This window comes from Emys orbicularis, chromosome 1 (genome assembly GCF_028017835.1).
Source record: "Emys orbicularis isolate rEmyOrb1 chromosome 1, rEmyOrb1.hap1, whole genome shotgun sequence".
NCBI lineage: Eukaryota > Metazoa > Chordata > Testudines > Emydidae > Emys > Emys orbicularis.
This window is the reverse complement of record NC_088683.1, coordinates 90,058,200-90,079,626: the sequence shown is the minus strand read 5'-3', so window position 1 is coordinate 90,079,626 and position 21,427 is coordinate 90,058,200. Positions and strand designations below refer to the sequence as shown.

At 45.0% G+C, this 21,427-nt stretch overlaps 1 protein-coding gene across 4 annotated transcripts in view; it reads left to right on the top strand.

Annotated features, from left to right (window-relative positions):
* ANKS1B (ankyrin repeat and sterile alpha motif domain containing 1B) overlaps window positions 1-21,427 on the top strand; it is a 753,819-nt gene that overhangs the window by 104,461 nt on the left and 627,931 nt on the right. For all 4 annotated transcript variants that reach the window (XM_065423481.1, XM_065423480.1, XM_065423479.1 and 1 more), the window contains exon 3: window positions 5,164-5,320. In XM_065423481.1, the coding sequence (XP_065279553.1) occupies window positions 5,164-5,320 (157 nt within the window). The remainder of the gene's footprint in view (window positions 1-5,163; window positions 5,321-21,427) is intronic.

Below are 21,427 nucleotides of genomic sequence, written 5' to 3'. Positions count from 1 at the left end.
TCAAACAATTAGAACAGGAAAATGAGAGTCAGAATCAGAGTTTTGGATTCTGTTTTGATTGTTCCACTGTCTCTTGTTTGTCTTTGAGCAAATCTCTTAGCCTCTCTGCATTGATTACCCCATTTGAAATTGGGGCTATTAATACTGTCATGTCTTTTCATAGTTTGAAGAAGAGTTGGACATCAAGACTGGAGATAAGGGCCTGATCCAAAGCCTATTGAAGTTAATGGAAAGACTTGCATTGACTTCAGTGGGCTTTGGATCAGACCTAAATAAAATAACATAGACCCCGAATTATTGTATTCCTAAGTCTATTTTGTTCACAAATAGTTACACTCTTGGCTGAAGACAGGTGAAGTAAGATAGGAAAGACAGGGTATTTATTATGTGTGATTAATTGTATTACACAAACCTGCCATTTCTCTAATATTACTATAGATCATATTCATCTTACAGTCCATAAGTGCTAATTTTATTTCTAAATTAACAGACACAAGAGAAAATAATGCTAAGGTCAGTATTGAGAATCCTCCAAGTTTCACTCCTGGAGCTAGGTTCAGAATAGTCAATTACTGTCATTTATCTCCCTGGAATTAGCCCAAAGTAATTAATGTAGTCCACTAAACTTTGAAAAAACAGAAACATCATGGGCCTTTCCTTATGATTTATTCCTTGTGCAACTGTGTATTCCCAGTTGTCAGAAGACCAAGGCTTAGCTTGCAAAAACTGCCCAGTTTTTTTAGTGTAGCTGTGAATATTTCAGAAAATATGGGAGTATTGAACACAAACCATCGCTTTGCTACTTTAAAAAGTGAAAATCTGAGCAGAAGCATAAATGTTGCAATGATATGCAGAACCAGCCATAGACTTCAGGCTAATCATAATAACATATTAGCATTCTCCAACATAAGGAGGGTATGATGCCTCTTTAGGTCTATTTACATTATCTATTTAGTTAGTGTTTTCATATATTACACTATTTTTTCTTTCAGAGGTTAGGATATTATTTTCAAACACAATCATTGTTAACCTAACTCTACTTCCATTGAAGTCAAAGGCAGGTTTAGACAGGATTTTTTAAAAATAGGATTACAGCAAAAATGGCTAGAATTTGAAACTTGAAAGTTGGTATAGACATAAGGCACAATCCTATGGGGTATAAGTACCTCCTGACAGTTGCAGAGCATCCTCAACTCCGACTGACTTCAAAATCAATTCTGAGCATGCTCATTATAATTTGGTAAGAGTTAGGAATACCTAATGAAGCCTCAGTTTCCCCGTGACCACTCTGAGAGATCACAATGCACATTTATGCTGCCCATTTTGACAGGCAAGAGGACAGCTGCTTCCTTGAGCAAAGGGATGAGCAAAGCAGGAGCGTCTGCTGGGAAAATGTATGTGAGGGAAATTGTAAATATCACACTGGTACACACAGGTTTCAAAATTGTCCAAAAACACTGCCTGTCTTATCATCAGGGACAGAAAACAAAACAAGAGTGCATTTTTTCTGAAGATCCTGTGATTGGGTATCTGCATATTTGTTACATTCAATAGTATTTTCCAAATATCCAGCTTTTACTATTTTTTCAAAAAAGGAAATATCTCTCTGTGTTGAAACAAAAGAGTTGTCACAATGTAAACCTGTTAAAAACAGTCTCCAGCCAAACAAAAAACAACCATTTGCAAGTGTGGAAATTAACTCTTCCCCCCTTCCCATTCACCTCAATAAATTTTTTTGTGAATTTCACATGTAAATGAAAACAATTTACAGTAAAATTAAACAAAGACAATGTCTTTTTTCCCTTTTAATTTTAAATAGTAAAAGAAATGAAATGACAAAAGGTACATGAAAATGTTAGGGTTGCAAATTAAAATCACAAATAGTCAGAAAATTAAAAAAATAGCATTTTCTACAGCAACATTAATTGGCTGTATTGCAGATATATTGCATTGTCTGTTCCTGCCTTTTTCTGGTTAAGCTTGTAGGTTATAATAAATATATTAGTATTTACTATAAAATATACAGGATGCACAATGGAGCCGAATCAACATTGTTACTGGAGTCTTAATTTTGACATTTTCTGATTGTTTGTTTGTGATTTTAAATATGTACCTTTAACATTGCTTTAATGTGGTTATTCACATTTATATAGAACATTTCTCTTAAACTCCTTTAAAGCTATTTTTTTAGCTTTAGTCCATGACCTCTGATTCTTGTGTCCTATCAAAACAGCTTTTATCCTATCAGTTTCATGGCATCCACAGTACATACTCTTCAAATGAGCTGTTAGAAAGACATCCATTCTTTACATTTTTGATAGATGTCTGTAGTAAGTTAAGGTTACCTTGGCACTCTTTGAAAGAGTAGAAGATAACAAACAACCTTGAACATCAAAGTCTATTTTAGTAAAAGAAGAAACGTTGGCCAGAACATAGAGGTTATTTACCACCAAATGCGTAATATGCTATGTTAGACCTCACAATAACTGCCCTATCAGTAGCAAACTCAGTACTTTGTAAAGTGCTGTGGGAGACCTAGATCATGAAAAATGCCTTCAAATCAAATTCAGAACTATTCTAATTACACTTTTTTACCAGTTCATTCTATCATTTCTATCATTGTTCTATTCTGTACCTTTTATATCTCACCAATCATCTTTTTTTACTGCCAGTGTTCATCATTGTGTACTGCAGCCTACTAGTAGTCTAATAAGTTATTCAGGGGATGATATAATACATTCCTTTAAGATGTCATTTATGGCCATCCAATATTTCTATTGTACGTCCTTATTTTCTATTTGAAATCATTCTTGGTTATGTTTGTTATCACTCCCAGGTCTTTTTATTGCTTAGTGTTCAGTTAAAAGTATACTCTTTAGGCAACTTTTACCCCCTTTGACTTCATTAATTTGTATCTGCCCAAACTGCAACTTCTGAGCTATCCATGCTCATAAACACTATAGCTTTCCCTGAATTTTGATTTCATTGTTCTACATCATTTGCTGGTTCATCTGATTTGGAGAAAACAAAAGTATAAAATATGTATTTATTTACTACTACATCTTAGTTGTATTTTGATCAAAATATTTTGTTTATAGAATAAATATTGAACCTAATCCCAATTGCTGCAGTACTCCATTCATTATCTTCTATGTTTTTTAACTTTTTACTAGTACAGTATGCTACCCTTTAAACAGCGTATTATATTTTCTCAGTCGAGTGGCTCTACTGTTGTCCTGAAGCACAACTCCTAGGTTAACTATGCCCATCAGCCACTTGAGGCAGTTCAAGACACATTTTTGTTGGATGTCAAAGTGTTGGCCTCCTAAGAGCCCACATCATGCCAAACCTCTCAGCCATTTGCTTCCACCAGGAAGTAGTTGAAACACAGCAGTGATTGGACTTGTTTCTTGGGTCCACCTCTTTTGGATCAAAGAAGTAGTAGGGCTAACCTTGCTTCCTGTGGCCTTTTTTCACAGTTTGACCTTCTCAGTGGTAGGTAAAGCCCAGCTTAAGATGTCACTCAAGACTCAAGTGCAACGGTCCATTAGACTGCACAGCCTTTATTTGGCCTCCCTGTGCCAAATTTGTCATGTCTTCTTCTGAAGGCAGCAGTGCTCTTTCAGTGGCAAGATATGGGTGTATCTCAGTCACTGGTAGGTTTTCTCCCTCCTTCGTCCAGTCTCTCTGACAGTATGCCATTGTTCTTATTGCAGTGTTTGGGACAGATTTAGGGACCACAACTATTTCCTCAGGGTTTACATTTGCCTGTATTTTTAGTCAAGTCCTAAGTTCTTAATGTATTAAATAATGTTTTTTGCAGTCTGCTTTGAAAGTACTCCTAAGATTTTTGATACTGCCAGTTCTTAAAGACAGGGCTGGCTCAGGGTTTTTTGCCGCCCCAAGCGGCGAAGGGGGAAAAAAAAAAAAAGCGCGATCGGCGGCACTTCGGCGGCAGCTCAATGGCGCCACTTCATTCCTCGGCGGCAATTCGGCGGTGGTTCCTTCGCTCTGAGAGGGACCGAGGGACCCGCTGCCGAATTGCCGCTGAAGACCCGGATGTGCCGCCTCTTCCCATTGGCCGCCCCAAGCACCTACTTTGTTCGCTGGTGCCTGGAACCGGCCCTGCTTAAAGAGCCAGTGTTTGCTTGCCAAGAACTGCCTCTATTAGCTTATGGGTGTAGTTAACTTATTAATTATTCAGGGCTGTCAGAAGATCATTCCATCCATGAGAAGACAAATTTAAAGGTAGGACACAACTGATTTATTTTTTTGCATACTTGCTAACTGTAGCTCATACCTTACTATCATTTTTAAGCAGAACTTCCTATTGAAATCAATATGGAATTTTGCTCAAAAACCAGTGGCTTAATATAGCACCTTCTATTTAATCTCTTATTATAAAGTATGGTAAATCCCTACAAATTACAATTTAAAAATGCTAACAGGAACAAGATATAGATGAAAAAATAATAAAGTTGTTTTGTTCCTCATTGATCTTGGGACATGGAGAGTAAGAAGCCAAAAATGAAAACAGGATTTCCAGGGAGATTAGTAAATACCCAAGTGTGGTATCGTTAGATGATCTCTTGCTATGGGACTCTGTGGAGGCAATGTCATGAAGAAGAAAAAGGGGTTACTTACCAAGAGTAACTCTCGTACTCTAAATAAACTGCCTTCCACTCTTGCACTGTGCTTCAGAGCTCAACTGATAGCAAGACTTCTGAAGGGGAAGAGGAACTAGGGAGTGGGATTCTTATACCTTCATTCTGTGCAATATAAGTCTGGAGGGACATGCATGTGCTCTCTTACTGTCAGCTACTGTTTTAAAAGGTTCAGTGACTATGTGGATAGGCTCATGTGTCTTACAGTGTGTCTCTGTGGAGGCAATGCATTAAAAGAACCAGCATTACTGCCAGTGAGTAACCTCTTTATTCAGTCAATAAAATAAAGAAGAAACATGAAATTCAGCATTTTGGTCTATGTTTTGCAATCTGTATTCAGCTCTTAGGCAAATTAATTTCAGTAGGTTTGCATGAATGACTGTGGGATTTGGCTCATCTGTTATTAAGAATAAACATTTTGACAATGTGTACAAACTTTATAAAACAAGCTGTCCTCTCAATTTTTAGCTTTTTTCCTTCCTTCCCCCCTGTTTTCCAGGGATATAGTTCTCAAATTACTTCAGTATGAAGCATCAACTAATGTGGCAGATAACAAAGGTTATTTTCCTATACACTTGGCTGCTTGGAAAGGAGATGTAGATATTGTGAAGATTCTCATCCATCATGGGCCATCACACTCCAGAGTGAATGAACAGGTGAAGTGATTAAAAATCTTTGTTTATGTCATCAGAAAATAAAAGTAAGTATTGTTTAGGTTTGACAGAGTTATAGCCAGATTCAGCAAAATATGTCTGTTTTCCATGCAATTTAATGCTCTAGAAACTTATTTTGGGTTTGGTAAAGTCTTCCATGTTGCATGTGCAGAATATATTTTCTGCTGAGTTGGGCATAGGCACTAAAGAAACTATATTTAAGGAAGATTGAGACATTGCTATTTGTTTCTAGAGTCCTTTTGAAGGCAAAACTTAAGCTTTCACAGTACAATCAAGTATAATAAGCAACATACTCACTTATAACGTATTCACTTCCCTAAAAACTTTTATGCAGTAAATTACAATATTTTCCTATCTATTTGGAATGTAACATAAGACAAATTTATTGTGCATACATATACTACAAACAAATATGGTATGTGTATATATATGTGAGTAACAGGGGCTAAATGATCCATCCCTTCAGCTGCATGGCAAATGCTGGCAAAAAAGATATCATAGTAGGTAGGGGGCAGGATCTATTCAACAGGCTGTTAACTGGTGATATAGCTGCTGCAAGACCCTCTGTGGCTGTTATGCATGTTTCATAATAGTTGCACTTGTGGGATTAGTGGCCAGACAGCAGACGATCCTTGAGCAGAAACCATATCAACTGACCCCCAGGCTCAGGTATTTTCCTAATCCCACCAGAGCTGTAAATTAGTCTGTCTAATGGCACTACCTGGCCAGGAAACCTCTCAGTGCCTTACAGTATAACAGATTCTCTAGACTCCCAGCCTGCTCTGGAGATGGTTCCTGTTCCTGCCCCAGCCTTGCCTAGGCCCCATTCCAGCCTTGTCCATGGGCTGTTCTGATCGTGCTCCAGATCTGTTATACACCTGCTCCAGCTTGCATCTGCCTCCTCACCCCCAGACCCTTGGACTCTGACCATCCATCTTTGACTTTTGGCATGTATCTGGACTTCAGCTACAATACTCATTTGGCTTTGTCTACGGACTCTGATTTCAGTTTTGACCCCAGCCTGTGCCTGGACCCTGGTGCCAGCACTGCCCTTATCCCAGTCCGGACCCCTATGTCTGGCTTCAATCTCTGCTCCATCCACAAGGCCTGACTACCTGGAACCAGCACCTGACAAGGACAAGACTAGTTGAGTTACAGGATTATCACACTGTCAATGTGATGCACTCTTCTGCAGTGTGAGTGCTGCTTCTATGAAAGAAAGAAGCAAGGCAATCTCTATGGCTAAACCTGGCCACCATCTTGAAGACTTCTCAGGCTTCCTTATAGTTCCTGGGTTCTTTGTCAGCACACTTTGAGAAGTAGGGCTGGTTGGAGAAGATGTTGATTTTTTTCATGAAAAAATTAGAAAGAAATGGAAAGTTTTCATTTCATTAGAAATTTTGTGTTTTTTTCATTTTTAAGAAAAACATTCAAAATGAACTAAATGAAAATATTCATTTTGCTTCAAACTGAAAAATTGCATGTCTTTTTTGGGGGAGGGGGAATTCCTTCCTTTTCTGAATGAAATAAAAATTGCATTTAATTTGTTATTAAATTTTTCATTACAAAAATCAAACCAAATGAAAATTTTTCATGCCAAAAATTTTGACCAGCTGTACTCTAAATCTGCTTCCTGAAGTAATGATTTGCCAGGAGCTGCTGCCAGTGCACAAAGGAATAATGAACAGCTGCTGGCCTTACTGAGGCTCTGCAGGTCCCTGCCAAAGGGCAAACCATCCCTGTTAGCCTGCACAAAGGCAAGAAGAACTCACTTGCTAGAGAAGAGGCCTCCCTGAAAGAACAGATGAGTCAGAAGATGAGGTAAGAGTTGTCAGCCCCTTTCAGTCTATGTCCCTACCCCCAGCAGTCATTAGGTGAAGTAATAAATGCTTCATGAAGGCTTATGCTTTTTAAAAATTATTTTTTCTATCCTCCAGAGAAAAATCCTAAGAGTCTGGCTAAGACCTTCCTTGGAAACTTCCGTAACTTTGTTCAGACAATTATTTGCCTCAGCCCCTAAGACTAAATTCATAAGTATACGTGCTCAGGCTTTGGCACTCCCTAAGTCTTGTTGTTTTGTTGTGCCACCAGCCTCCCCAGTTTCCTCCTCAGGAAGGTGAGGTGTCAGATTGAGCCTGAGGTGCAGCCTGCTGATTTAGCAAGGAATCTCAAATGAAGACTGGGAAAATGGACTGAGGACTGTCTGAGCCTATGAGAGGAAGGCCAGAGGAGAAACTGGATCCTTCAGAGCCACCCTTTTCCTGGGGATGGAAAAGCAAGAAAAAGCTTGCCCTGTGCCTGAAATTTTATGTAGACAGCATTTACCTTCATGGATGACAAACAAGATTGTTCAGAAGATGTAACTGTCACAATGCCTGGAGTGGCTCACAGCTAAGAATGCCAAACTCAGGACTGACTGTCAGAAAATAGGGCAGACACCCCAAAGTGGTGGTATATTCTATCATTAGATTTCACCAAGCCAGTAACAAAAGTGTACTCCTGCATCACTATATTAGTTTTACCTTGGAGTCACAGACAGTCCCCTTAAGCATTCCAGCCCCCTTTTACCATCCAGACAAACTGGACTTTATTAAGAAAGGTTATTAAAACCAAATTCACCACGCATTAGGTTACTTCCAGCCCCAGAGGGCCAGTCACTTACCCGCAGGTCAAGGTATACTTCAGATCTCACCAAAGACAATGCTGTAGCCAATCCTTAGTAACTAAACCATAGATTTATTAGCTAAGAAAAAAGAGAGAGTTATTGAGAGGTTAACGCAGATAAAACTACATTACAGTGGAATCAGAGTTGTAGTCCAAATGATACAGAGATGTAGTGTCTGTTTGCTTTCCATAAGTTCCTCAAGGTTTCCCAAAATAATTTTGGGGTCCTCTATCCAATCACATAAGATTCCCCCGTCAGAACCCAAGCAGTCTAGAGATGAACAATCTCTCCCAGGATCTAGTATTTTATAGATCTTGCTCACAGCAAGACAAGCTGAAAACAGTTTGGCAGATGTTCCCAGCATAGCATGTGTCCATAGATTTCCCAGTGTGGGACACTCAATGACCTACTCTTTGACACTAACCTTCTACTTCCCATGCATATACATGTAATCCAGTTACACAGATTTACATAAGGTAATTGCCAGCCATTCATTATAACAGAGATAGATAAGTGAAAACAATACAGGTAATATTCATTGTTTCATGCAGAGTATACACATCTTTGATCTTAAGGTTAATTAAGTACAGGATACAGACAGATGAAAACAATACAATCATCAATACATTTCCCTTGATTTCTTATCAACATCAGGGAATGGGTTTATGCCTACCAATTCATTTAACATCTCTTTGATATCCACTCACAAGTGAATGGGTACAATTAACACTTCTTTGGGGTTGTGACCTGGGCCGGCTAGCTATAAGCGCCACAGTAGCTCCCTCAGGAATTTACAGGTTCTTCTTCGAGAGATGTCCTTGTGGGTGCTCCACTCCAGGTGTTGGTGCGTCCCTGCGCCTTTGCTTGGAGATTTTTTGCAGCAGTACTCATAGCGGCCACGCATGCTCAGAGGCTGCCCCCCCGCTGTGAGTCTAGGTTGATAGTACGCATGCGTGGCCGGTCTCCTCAGTTCCTTCTCTACCGTCCCCGGCCTGAGACGGAGCTCAGCAGACTCGTTAGGAAATCCCTCACTCGTGCTACAATTACCCTTCTAGTAACTAGTTTGTTGTCAGTTCTTTGTTAGTGTAGTTAATTACCTCGTTTATCTGTTACAAAAAAAACAAAAACAAAAAAACAAAACAAAAAACTTTTTTCTGTCAGCCGCAGCCGCTTCGGCCATGCCGGGCTCCACAGGCTTCAAGCGCTGTTCTACATGTAAGGAGGCTATCCCGCTATCAGATGGCCACTCAAAGTGTATAAAATGTTTGGGGGAAGCCCACATTCCCCCAAAATGTGCCCACTGCTGTAAACTCAGTTCCAGGGCACGGAAGGACAGGGAGCTTAGACTTAAACTGCTCCTCCTGCAAAAGTCTATCGGGTCAGTTTCAGACCCAGGTGCTGAATCCGGCTCCGCTACCCGCCACTGCCCCCCCGCCTCAAAAAAACTGAAAAAATCTACAAAGAAGGGACAGCCTTCTGCACCAAAGAAGGTTATGAGGCACAAGGTTTCTTCAGGCAGATCAATGGTCTCCCTGCCTGTGTTTCCTCGCCTCAGCAACTTTGATGAGCCGGGCTCCTCAGGAACCGCGCGAAAGCCGCCTGAGGCTGCGGCGGCGGCGTGAGGCTCCGGTGCCGAGGCATCAGGCTTTCAGTTGCCTTCCTCTATTATGGCACTGTTCGGCACCGCGACGGACGCGGTGCTGACATTTTACAACATGCCTGATCCCCTGCAGGCTGATGTTGCCCGCCCGGCACCGACCGCGGCACCGACAACCGCGGAGCAGACTGACAGGGAGATCACAGGCAAAACCCCTGCTCAGAGAAATGTTCCCGCATGGCAACCTCCCCCTGCACAGCTTTCACCTCACGCAGAAGCCTCACCATTTCAATTTACTCAGACAGCAGATCTATTGGTATCACCTATCCTGCAGTCTCCCCTGATGAATGCCTGTTCTTCTCCAATGCCTGAGTCAGGATCTGAGCAGCCTTCCTCCAGTGAGGAGGAAACTGATCCACAGGGAGTTTTTTCTCCATATCAAGACTCCCACTCCCAGACCCCAGTCAATAGATGTTATAAGAAAACTACCTCATCCTACTCTCAGGATCCTGCCTCCTGGGGGGTGAACCCCTGGATGGCACCACCTATGCTCTACCCACCACCATGGCAATATTGGACACCATGGGCATCGTACCCTCGAGAATACGTGCGCTATGGCAATTCGACCAGGCGCAACACCGGTCTAGCACCACCACCTGACGAATCTGCCAGTGACACGAGACACCTGGCAGCACAGTCACACTTCCAGGATAAACCTAGCCCTGCTCCTATTCCAGCAGAGCCGGAGCTAACGCCTGAAGAAGCCTTACTTCCCCTTCCTCCAACACCGTCGGATGACTACGCAAAATTCCAAGACCTCTTTAAAAGAGTTGCCAGTGACTTGAGAATTAACTTGGAGGTAGTCACTGAACAACAGCATGAGCTAACGGACATCCTACAGCCCTCTTCTTCCTCTAGGGTGGCATTACCAATCAACGTAGCCCTTTTAGAACCCGCTAAGTCCATCTGGCAGACTCCAGCTACAAACCTACCTACCTGTAAACAAGCGGACAGGAAGTACTTTATCCCTCCAAAGGGTTCTGAATTCCTTTTTACCCACCCGGCACCAAACTGATTGGTAGTAGACGCCGCGAATCAAAGGGCCAAACAGTATTCCCGTTCCACCCCAGCCAACAAGGACAGCAAACGCTTGGACCTCTTTGGTCATAAAGTATACGCATCCTCGACCCTACAATTTCGTTTAGCTAATTATACTGCAGTCCTTGCAAAATGTGACCACAAAAACTATAATAAATTAATGGATTTTATTGACGACATTCCAGAACAGAAAAAACAACAATTCACAGCTTTGGTTTCCGAGGGACAAAGCATATCACGCACCACTCTTCAAGCGGCCTCGATGTAGCCAACACTGCAGCAAGATCGACCGCCACAGCAGTAGTCATGCGACGGGGTTCATGGCTCTCCTCCTCTTTCTTTCCTCGAGAAGTTCAGAGCACCATTGAAGATCTTCCCTTTGACGGTGACAAACTTTTTGCTTCTACCATGAACGACGTGTTTCATTCAATGAAGGACTCAAGGGCAACCCTCCGGTCTTTAGGTCTCCAGACACCTATGACCAGAAGACGGCAATATAGATACCAACCGTACCAACGTCCACGCTATCCCGCATTTACACAACATCCCCATAGACCACAGGAGCAACAACAACAACAACAACGTCAAAGACCAAGATTCCAGCGTCGTCATCCCAATTCTGCAGGGGCGCCTCAACCCCCTCCAACTAATAGGCAGATTTGAAGCCTTGGTCGAGGGTTTAGAAAGCAGCGTTCCCACTTCAGCCAACACACCTATCTTTGGACACCGCCTACGACCATTCTCCCACCAATGGAAGAACATTACCTCCGACAAGTGGGTCATAGAGGTAGTTACAATTGGATACGCCATCCCCTTCCTCTCCTTGCCTCCCACCCACCCACCCTCCCCGTCCCTCTTCAGGGACCCCTCTCACGAGCAGCTACTCCTCCAAGAAGTGCAACATCTCCTTCATCTGGGAGCAGTAGAAATCGTGCCAGAACGACACAAAGGGAAGGGTTTTTACTCCCATTATTTCTTAACAGAAAAGAAAAATGGGGGATGGCGACCAATCCTCGACCTCAGGCGGCTCAACAAATTTGTCAAAAAGCAAAAGTTCAAGATGGTTACCCTCATCACCATAATCCCAGCGCTGGAGCAGGGCGATTGGTTTTCTGCCCTCGACCTACAAGACGCCTATTTCCATGTCACTATACACCCGGCCCACAGACGCTTCCTTCGATTTACCCTCGGCTCGACACATTTTCAATACAGGGTTCTCCCCTTTGGACTGTCCACAGCCCCCCGTGTCTTTTCCAAGCTCCTAGCCGTAGTCACTGCCTACCTCAGGAAACAAGGGGTCATAATATTCCCTTACCTCGACGATTGCCTCCTCAAAGCCTCGACGTTTGACGAAGCTCTCCGGTTCACGCGGCTCACCGTCGATTGTTTCCTATCTCTCGGCCTACAAATAAACAAAAACAAATCCACATTACGCCCCACCCAGCACCTGGAGTTCATAGGAGCAGACCTCGACTCCCGGACGGGGTTGGCATCTCTCCCACCCGACCGCTTCAACTCCATAAGCCAACTGGCCACAAAAATTCGCAACAGTCCCCAGGTGACTGCCCGAGACTGCCTACAAATACTAGGTCACATGGTCTCGTGCACTTTTGTCGTCCAGAATGCACGCCTCTACAAGAGGTGCTTCCAAGTGTGGTTGGCCACGGTTTACAGACCGAATGTGCACCCTCTAAACAAGACTCTCTCCCTACCTGTCCGAGTCAAAGATTCTCTACACTGGTGGACAGTTCACTCCAACCTCTGCTCTGGAGTCCCTTTTCTTCAGCAGGCTCCATCACTCATCCTGACCACTGATGCATCTCTGACAGGCTGGGGTGCACACATGTCTCACCACACAGTACAGGGGCTATGGTCGTCAACCGAGACCTCCCTGCACATAAATGTCCTAGAACTTCGAGCTATTCGCAATGCGTGCCGTCACTTCCTGCCACTAATCAAGAATCATCACGTACACATAATGACAGACAACATTGCATGCATGTTTTATGTAAACAGGCAGGGAGGAGCTCGATCCCATTCGCTGTGCACAGAGGCTATGAAGCTCTGGAATTGGTGCATTGCGAACAACATCCGGGTATCGGCTGCCTATCTTCCCGGAGTAATGAACACCTCAGCGGACGAACTAAGCAGATGCTTCCCATGGGACCACGAGTGGGAGATAGACGAGAAAATCATTCACAACGTATTCAGCACTTGGGGTTACCCAACCATAGACCTTTTTGCAACTACAAAAAACAAGAAATGTCCCAATTTTTGCTCCAGAGCAGGACTGGGCAAACATTCCCTGGGAGATGCATTCATGATCCCATGGCACCGAAACCTACTCTATGCGTTTCCCCCGATACCGGTTCTCAACAGGGTCCTGATAAAAATACGAACAGACCGGGCCAAGGTGATCCTAATTGCCCCGTCGTGGCCCAGACAACCGTGGTTTCTGTTCCTCACCAGAATGTCAATTCAACCACCAATCTCCTTGCCTCTCATTCCGAACCTCCTATCACAACAACATGTCCGCTTTCTCCACCCCAACCTATCCATGCTTCACCTCAAAGCCTGGTTCCTACATGGTTTTCCCAAAGCGAACTAGATTGCTCTGAACAAGTTCAAAGGGTGCTCCTACATAGCAGAACACAATCTACTCACACCACCTATCTACGAAAGTGGAAACGATTCACACATTGGTGTTCCGCTAAACAACTTTGTCCCACGTCAGTATCTCTTTCGCTCATACTTGACTATCTATTGGGCCTTAAGCAATCCGGCCTTTCTTTCAGCTCCATCAGGGTCCATTTAGCTGCTATTACAACTTTTCATGACAGAATTGATGACACGTCTGTCTTTGCTCATCCTATCACCAAGCGTTTCCTCAAGGGACTCCAAACCCTATACCCAGACATTAAACCACCTACCACCCCATGGGACCTTCATCTAGTACTGTCTTGCCTAACTCAACAACCATTTGAACCCCTAGCCACGTGCTCCCTTTTACACCTCTCGATGAAAACAGCATTTCTAGTGGCAATTACCTCTGCCAGACGGGCAGGAGAAATAGCAGCTCTTATGGCAGACCCACCATATACGCTATTTTTTAAAGACAAGGTTACCCTCAGATTACACCCCAAATTTCTTCCAAAGGTGCACTCGTCATTCCACATTAATGAGCCAATACACCTACCGACCTTTTTTCCGAAACCACACGCGAACTCGTTCGAAGCCTCAATGCATACACTAGATGTACGCAGGGCCTTGTCCTTCTATTTGGATAGAACCAAACCTTTTAGAAATTCTTCCAGACTTTTTGTCTCCATTGCGGAGCGCTCCAAAGGTACGCCTATTTCTACCCAGAGACTTTCGAACTGGATTTCTCAGTGCATCCGGTTGTGCTATCAGATGAAGAAAGTTACACCTCCAGACGGCATCAGAACACACTCCACTAGATCTCTGGCTGCCTCTGTAGCATTCTTACGCAAAGTTCCCCTGGCTGATATCTGTAAAGCAGCCACCTGGTCCTCTGAGCACACATTTGTTAAACACTATGCCCTTACTCAAGGCCCTCTATCTGACATATGTTTGGGCAGGGCTGTACTATCCATGGCGTTCCTATCAGATCCGAAGTCCCTACCTCCTTAAGATACACGGCTTTTAAGTCACCTGGAGTGGAGCACCCACAGGGACATCTCTCTCGAAGAAGAGGAGGTTACTCACCCTGTGCAGTAACTGACGTTCTTCGAGATGAGTGTCCCTGTGGGTGCTCCACTACCCACCCTCCTCCCCTCTACTTCGGAGTTGGCGGGCCTCCGTTGTAGAGAAGGAACTGAGGAGACCTGCCACGCATGCGTACTATCAACCTAGACTCACAGCGGGGGGGCAGCCTCTGAGCATGCGTGGCTGCTATGAGTACTGCTGCAAAAAATCTCTGAGCAAAGGCGCAGGGACGCACCAACACCTGGAGTGGAGCACCCACAGGGACACTCATCTCGAAGAACGTCAGTTACTGCACAGGGTGAGTAACCTCCTCTTATTTGACCTGTCAAGTGGATTTTATAGTCCTGCACTGGTCAGAGATAGATTATTTAATCTTGGATTCCAATGTCTCCTTCAAGGATTCCTTAGATAGAATGGTGGTGGAAGTTACCAGAAAGATTTTTTTTTATCAAAGTCCCATTCACTTCTTGGCTCCTAATGATTCTTCCTACGTATTCAGATCTTCCATCTACTGGTTGATCAAGCGGAATCTAGAATTTTGTGCCACTATCCCTAAAAATGATGGGAAATCTCTCAAAGATTTTGCTTGCAATTAATAGTTTAAATGAAATCAAACACCCTGCTCTCCTTCTGACAGCTAACACATTAAGCTCGTTCCTGATGGCATAGGTGGGGAGACCTTCCCTTCTGGAATCATGGTCCTCAAAGCATCCACTTTTGGGGTAAAATATTTACCCCACTCTTGGGGTAAATAAAAATATTTTATCCTCTCAGAAAACAAGGTTTCCCTCCCATGTTATAAAACTCAAACCTTCTGGATTTTACACTAAGGGTTACTACTTTTCCATCCCTGAACAAGTGACTTATCCAGTATTAATATCTTGTCCCTTAGTGCAGTAAATGACATGGTAGACGATGGGACAGTGAGCACTTCCCCTCTAGTGTCTAGTATTCTGAAACATTCACTTATTGAGACTCCCATTTGGTCCTTAGTTTCTCCCTCTTGTACTAGAGAAACTAGGTAAACCATCATTTTAAGCCATTCGGTGCAACAGACCAACATCTTTTTACCTTGGAAGTGGTGTTTCTAGTACCATTTAAATAAACATATTATGTGCATTATTATAGTGCCTCTGGACCCTGATCAGGATTTTGCTAGACACTAAGAAGACACAGTCCAGACCAAAAAATCTTACAATCTAATTAGAAACAACTTCAGCTATGAAGGTTGTGGAAACTGTGGCCTTATCTTGCCATCCACCATAGTTAACTTTTCACAGGGTTAAGGTATTAGTTAGGACTTACTCCAGTTTTCTTCCCTCAGTTTTGTCCCCTTTTCATTTGATATTTCCTTCCCAAATTTCTGACTCTGTCTCCAGGTAAAGATAAAATGTGGCACAACTAAGATTTGAGAAGCAGCCTTAAGTTTTACTTAACCAGGAATGAATACTTCCATAGTGTGGACTGACTGTTTGATCTTTTATTAGCTGTCTAAAGAGGGAGAGAGGGTGTAAAGCTATGTCATAGCCAGCTGGAACAGATCCGGTTTTCAAGAAGCCTGTGCAGCAGCTGAGACCCTGTGCCAGATCAGAATTTGGGCCCATTCCACTTGGGTTGTTGCCATCCCCTGCGCAGAAAGAGGAGAAATGATAGTTGATGAGCTGTGCAAAGCAGCAACTGAGCATTCTCTTTCCATACCTTTACTAAGCACTAACAGCATTTTCTCACATCAGTCAGGCCTTGGCTACACTTGCAGATGTACAGCGCTGTGAGTTAAACCTGACTTTATGCAGCTGAGTAGGGAAAGCGCTGCACTCTGTCCACACTGACAGCTGCCCAGCGCACTGTCGTGGCCACATTTGCGGCAATTGCAGTGCTATTGGGAGCGGTGCATTATGGGCAGCTATCCCACAGAGCACCTTTTCCCATTCTGGTGCCGTGGGTTGTGGGAAGGGGCGTGGGTGCGGGGGATTCTGGGTCCTGTCCCAATGCCCCATGATGCATCGCTTCGCATCCCAGAAATCCCTTTGTTTCCGTCCACCTTTGGCGCCATCTTTCAACGGTTTCTGTGCAGCGCAATCTGTCTGCGGGAAATGGAGTACGAACTGCTGAGGCGTATGCTGACGAGTCTTGCCAGCACGTCACGTTTGGCTGTCGAACTATTCCTTAAGATCCAAAGTGACAGTGAGAGTGAGGGTGAGGAGTCTGACGATGCTATCGAGCCACGTAACGCGTACGACACGAAATTGCTTGTGGCATTCACGGACATGCTCAGCACCGTGGAATGCCACTTTTGGGCTCGGGAAACAAGCACCGAGTGGTGGGATCACATCGTCATGGAAGTCTGGGATGACGAGCAGTGGCTGCAGAACTTTCGGATTAGAAAAGCCACTTTCATGGGACTGTGTGAGGAGCTTGCCCCCACCCTGCGGCGCAAGGACACGAGATTGAGAGCTGCCCTGCCAGTGGAGAAGCGGGTGGCTATTGCAATCTGGAAGCTGGCAACTCCAGACAGCTACCGGTCGGTCGCAAACCAGTTTGGAGTGGGAAAGTTGACCGTTGGAATCGTGTTGATGCAAGTTTGCAAGGCCATTAATCGCATCCTACTCAGAAGAACCGTGACTCTGGGTAACGTGCAGGAAATAGTGGATGGCTTTGCACAAATGGGGTTCCCTAACTGTGGAGGGGCGATAGATGGGACGCACATTCCTATTCTGGCACCACCCCACCTAGGATCCGAGTACGTTAATCAGAAGGGGTATTTCTCTATGGTTCCCCAGGCGCTTGTAGATCACCGTGGGCGTTTCATTGACATTAACACAGGCTGGCCCGGAAAGGTGCATGACGCATGCATCTTTCGGAACACTTGGCTGTTCAGGAAGATGCAGGCCGGGACTTTTTTCCCAGAGCGGAAGATCACGGTAGGGGAAGTTAAAATGCCCATTATGATCCTTGGAGATCCCGCTTACCCGTTAATGCCGTGGCTCATGAAACCCTACACAGGGAGCCTTGACAGCAGCAAGGAACGGTTCAACTACAGGCTGAGCCGGTGCCAAATGACTGTGGAGTGTGCCTTTGGCCGTTTAAAGGGCCGCTGGCGATCTCTGTATGGGAAGCTGGACTTGGCCGAAAACAGCATCCCCGTGGTTATATCCGCGTGCTGTGCCCTCCATAATATTTGTGAAGGGAAGGGTGAAAGCTTCACTCAGGCATGGACCTCCGAGGTTCAACACCTGGAGGCTGAATTTGCACAGCCAGAGAGCAGGGCTATTACAGGGGCCCAGTGCGGGGCTGCAAGGATTAGGGATGCCTTGAGGGAGCAATTTGAGGCTGAAAACCAGCAGTGATATCTGGTGCCCTGCATGGGAGTGAAGTGCAGTAGTTCCAATCTTTAGGAATCAGTGTTTGCTAAGCAGACAAGCAGACTTGCAGTGCCTGTTTATTTCCTGGGCTAAGGAGCCTTTTACTTTATGCAATAATAAAGAATGTTTTCAAAGCCAAAGAATCCATTTATTGAAAAGAAAAAAAAATTATTTATTGAAAAGAAACAAGGGGGTGGAGTGGGGAACAGTACAATCACAGATTCGTGTATGTCCTGTCTGGTGTGCTGTGCAGTGAGTGCTGCACTTCAGGACAGCTATACTGCATGGTGAGGGGGTTGAGTGCAGAGGGTAAGGATCGTGGTTTTCAGGGCTGGGTGGTGAAGATACTGGTGTTGGAGGCAGCGGATGGTGTGAAGAACACGGAAGTTGGGGAAAGTGGGTTGGAGGTGACAGTGGGGCACAACGGAAAGAGTTTTGGGACAAGGGCTGGGGGGGGGTGGCGTTTGCGTTTGCGGTACTGCTCCTCTTTCTGCATGGCTACCAGCTCCTGGATAGCGTCTGCTTGGCACTCCAGGATGCTTATGAGCCTATCAGTGCTTTGCTGCTGGTGCACGGTGCTTTGCCGCCGGTGCGCTGCGTTTTCCTGGCGGATCCTGCTTTCTCTCTCCCTCCAGTCCTGTGCTTTCTCATTCGCTTTAATAGATTGCCGCATCACTTCTTGCAGCATGTCTTCTTTGCTTTTTCGCGGTCTCTTCCTGAGTCTTTGCAGTCTCTGAGCAGGCGATAAGAGGGACGGCTGAGGTCTCAAGGTTGATGCAGCTGTATAGGCAAAACGCAACATTTAACAGAGGCAGCATTGTTTATACCAGACAGAGTAATGATTCCCCCCGCACTTAAGGAGTAGAAAACACACAGGGTCTACACAATAGCATAATTTTCCCGTCCGAAACAGAGCACACATATCCCACGGGAGCCTCAAAATGGTGAGTAAGTGGGACTGATTGTTTCAGGGGTGCACTGTCCTCTGGGTTTCTGTGCCTTGGGGAGAGCCAACAGCTTCAGGGGGCACCTACACTGAACACTGTCCCAACATTTTCCACAGGAGTTCGTCCTGGACGATATCTCGCTGCTGAGGGTGACCTGGGAAGCAAGGGAGGGTCTTCTACTGCAATGCGGCTTCCGCCCTGGCCCATATGCAACTTGCCTGTGTGCAGCAATGGTCCCCCCGCCCCTCGCGGCACAGTGGCGCGGACACATTAGCCTGGCTGGGACAAGGACCACGGTGGCTCTCCCGATAAACCTGCGCAAGCGCATTGCACACGTTCTGGAAGAGACATTCGAGGAGATTACCGAGGCCAATTACCGCGATGTGATAAACCACATCAATGCACTATTCCGCATCTCAGCATTCATGCCTAACCCTCCTATCCCAAAGAGCCCACACCGAAAAAATTCCTTCCCGAAAAAAAACTCGCTTACCGGGAACGTGCTCTTCTGTTTGTCCTCCACCAAGTACCAGCCGCTGTGACTGGCTACCGTCCTCCTGGCTCGAGAAGAGCTCCTGGCTGCATGGCTCCAGGGATTCCTGGGTGTCTCCATCTGGCCCACCACCATCACTCCCGTTTTCCTCCTCCTCCTCCTCTTCCTCCCCCCCCCCCCCACACCGGCTCTGAAGTGTCCATGGTGGTGCTCGGAGTGGAGGTGGGGTTAACCCCAAGTATCGCATCCAGCTCTTTGTAGAATCGGCAGGTCGCGGGGGGAGCACCCGAGCGGCCGTTTGCGTCACGGGCTTTGCGGTAGGCACTCCGCAGCTCCTTTACTTTAATCCTGCACTGCAGGGCGTCCCGGTCATGGCCCCTTTCCATCATGTCCTTTGATACCTTCCCAAAGGTATCGTAATTCCTACGGCTGGAGCGCAGCTGGGACTAGACAGCTTCCTCCCCCCAAACACTGATGAGGTCCAGCAACTCGCCATTGCTCCATGCTGGGGCTCGCTTGGCGCGTGGAGGCATGGTCACCTGGAAAGATTCGCTGATAGCACTCCACACCACGCCGGGCTGAGCAAACAGGAAGGGGATTTTTAAAATTCCCGGGGAATGTAAAGGGTCGGTCACATGGTTGGTTACCTGAGGCCAGGGCAGTAGAGTTTGAACTGATGACCAGAGTGGCTAGAACAGGCATTGTGGGATACTGCCGAATAATTCTGGAGGCCATTCACAGAGCATTGGGCGGCCACACTGGCACCGCAGCGCTGCAGCGGCAGCGCTGCACTTGCTATTCCTCTCGGAGAGGTGGAGTCCGTGCAGCGCTGCAACCACGGAGATACAGCGCTGCAAATGCCTTGCCAGTGTGGACGGGGAGTGAGTTATAGCGCTGGGGGAGCCTTTACAGCACTGTAACTCGCAAGTGTAGCCAAGGCCTCAGAGTGCTTAGAGCTGTGCTTCCATTTCTTTCGGGATGGAATGGGAATGGAAACGCAGTCTTCCTATTCTATGTCCCTCCCCTTTCCCTGTGCCCTCTGCTCAGATTAATTTTAGGTGTCCTGGCTGGCCCTCCCCCAGGGTTTGTGGTATGCTGCTATATGGAACCCATGGTTTGTGTTGTTGACTACAGAGAAATGAATTTTAAACCCATTTAGATGATTATTTGTGTGTGTGTGTAGTCTGTGCCATCACAGAGGCCCTCCCTAAGGAACATTTATTGCAGCAGACACTCACTATTAGCAAGAGTAGGCTAAGAACTTTTCTTTCAGATAGAGACGAATCAAACTGGAGGGGAATGGGGGGCCTAGAGAGTTCAAAAAATCCTGTAATTTAGTTGTTCGTTATTTTGTCTACACCTAACAATCATGGAATCCCATGCTGTCTTGGCCAAATCACATACAGCTAATTTATAGGTAACTGGGATTCAAATAGTTATTAGGCCTCACAAACTAATGCTCAAACATATGAAATGAGATTAAATATAATTCTGGTGCAAATGGCAGGTAGTAACAAAATAAGAATACTTAGGCTTGTGGAGGAAAAATAAGATTTTGAAAAACAAAATACCAAGTGGGATACATGATATCTGTTTAGAAATTCTTGATAGGAGTAACAAGGAGAGAGACCAATTTTTAATGTGGTACAAAGGGATGTAATTAGAAGTAATCAGGTGAAAATAAGAAAAAAAATCATGGTGCGATCGATCTGTTAACAGTCCCCCAAGGAAAGAAGTGGAAGCACTATAGTTTGACAGGTTTTAAAACTGATTGGAAGGAGCACTAGATAATATACTGTAGGGAACAGGCCCTCATTGGCAATGGATTAGACTTGACAACCATATACTGTAGATCTTTTCCAACTCAAATATCTATGCGTCTATGGATTTATATGGCAAATTGCCATATTATTTAATGTTCCATGCAGCATTAAGTCTTCCATGCAGCTTCTTCTTCCCTTGGAAGGAGAAGTAAGGCACAATCACAGCCAGGTAGCCAATGGCAGTGTGGCAAGGCAACTGATCTGGCTATGCTGTCAGAAAGGTAGGGGTCTGAGTGAAGCACAGAGAGGATGGTATTTCACATAAATGCCTCAAGATCTGTGGAGTTGAATATATAATTTCCCACACATCCTCAGACTCTTCCTTGTTTTATAGCCATGCTCTCTGCCACTTCTTGGCCATCACATATCTCACCCACC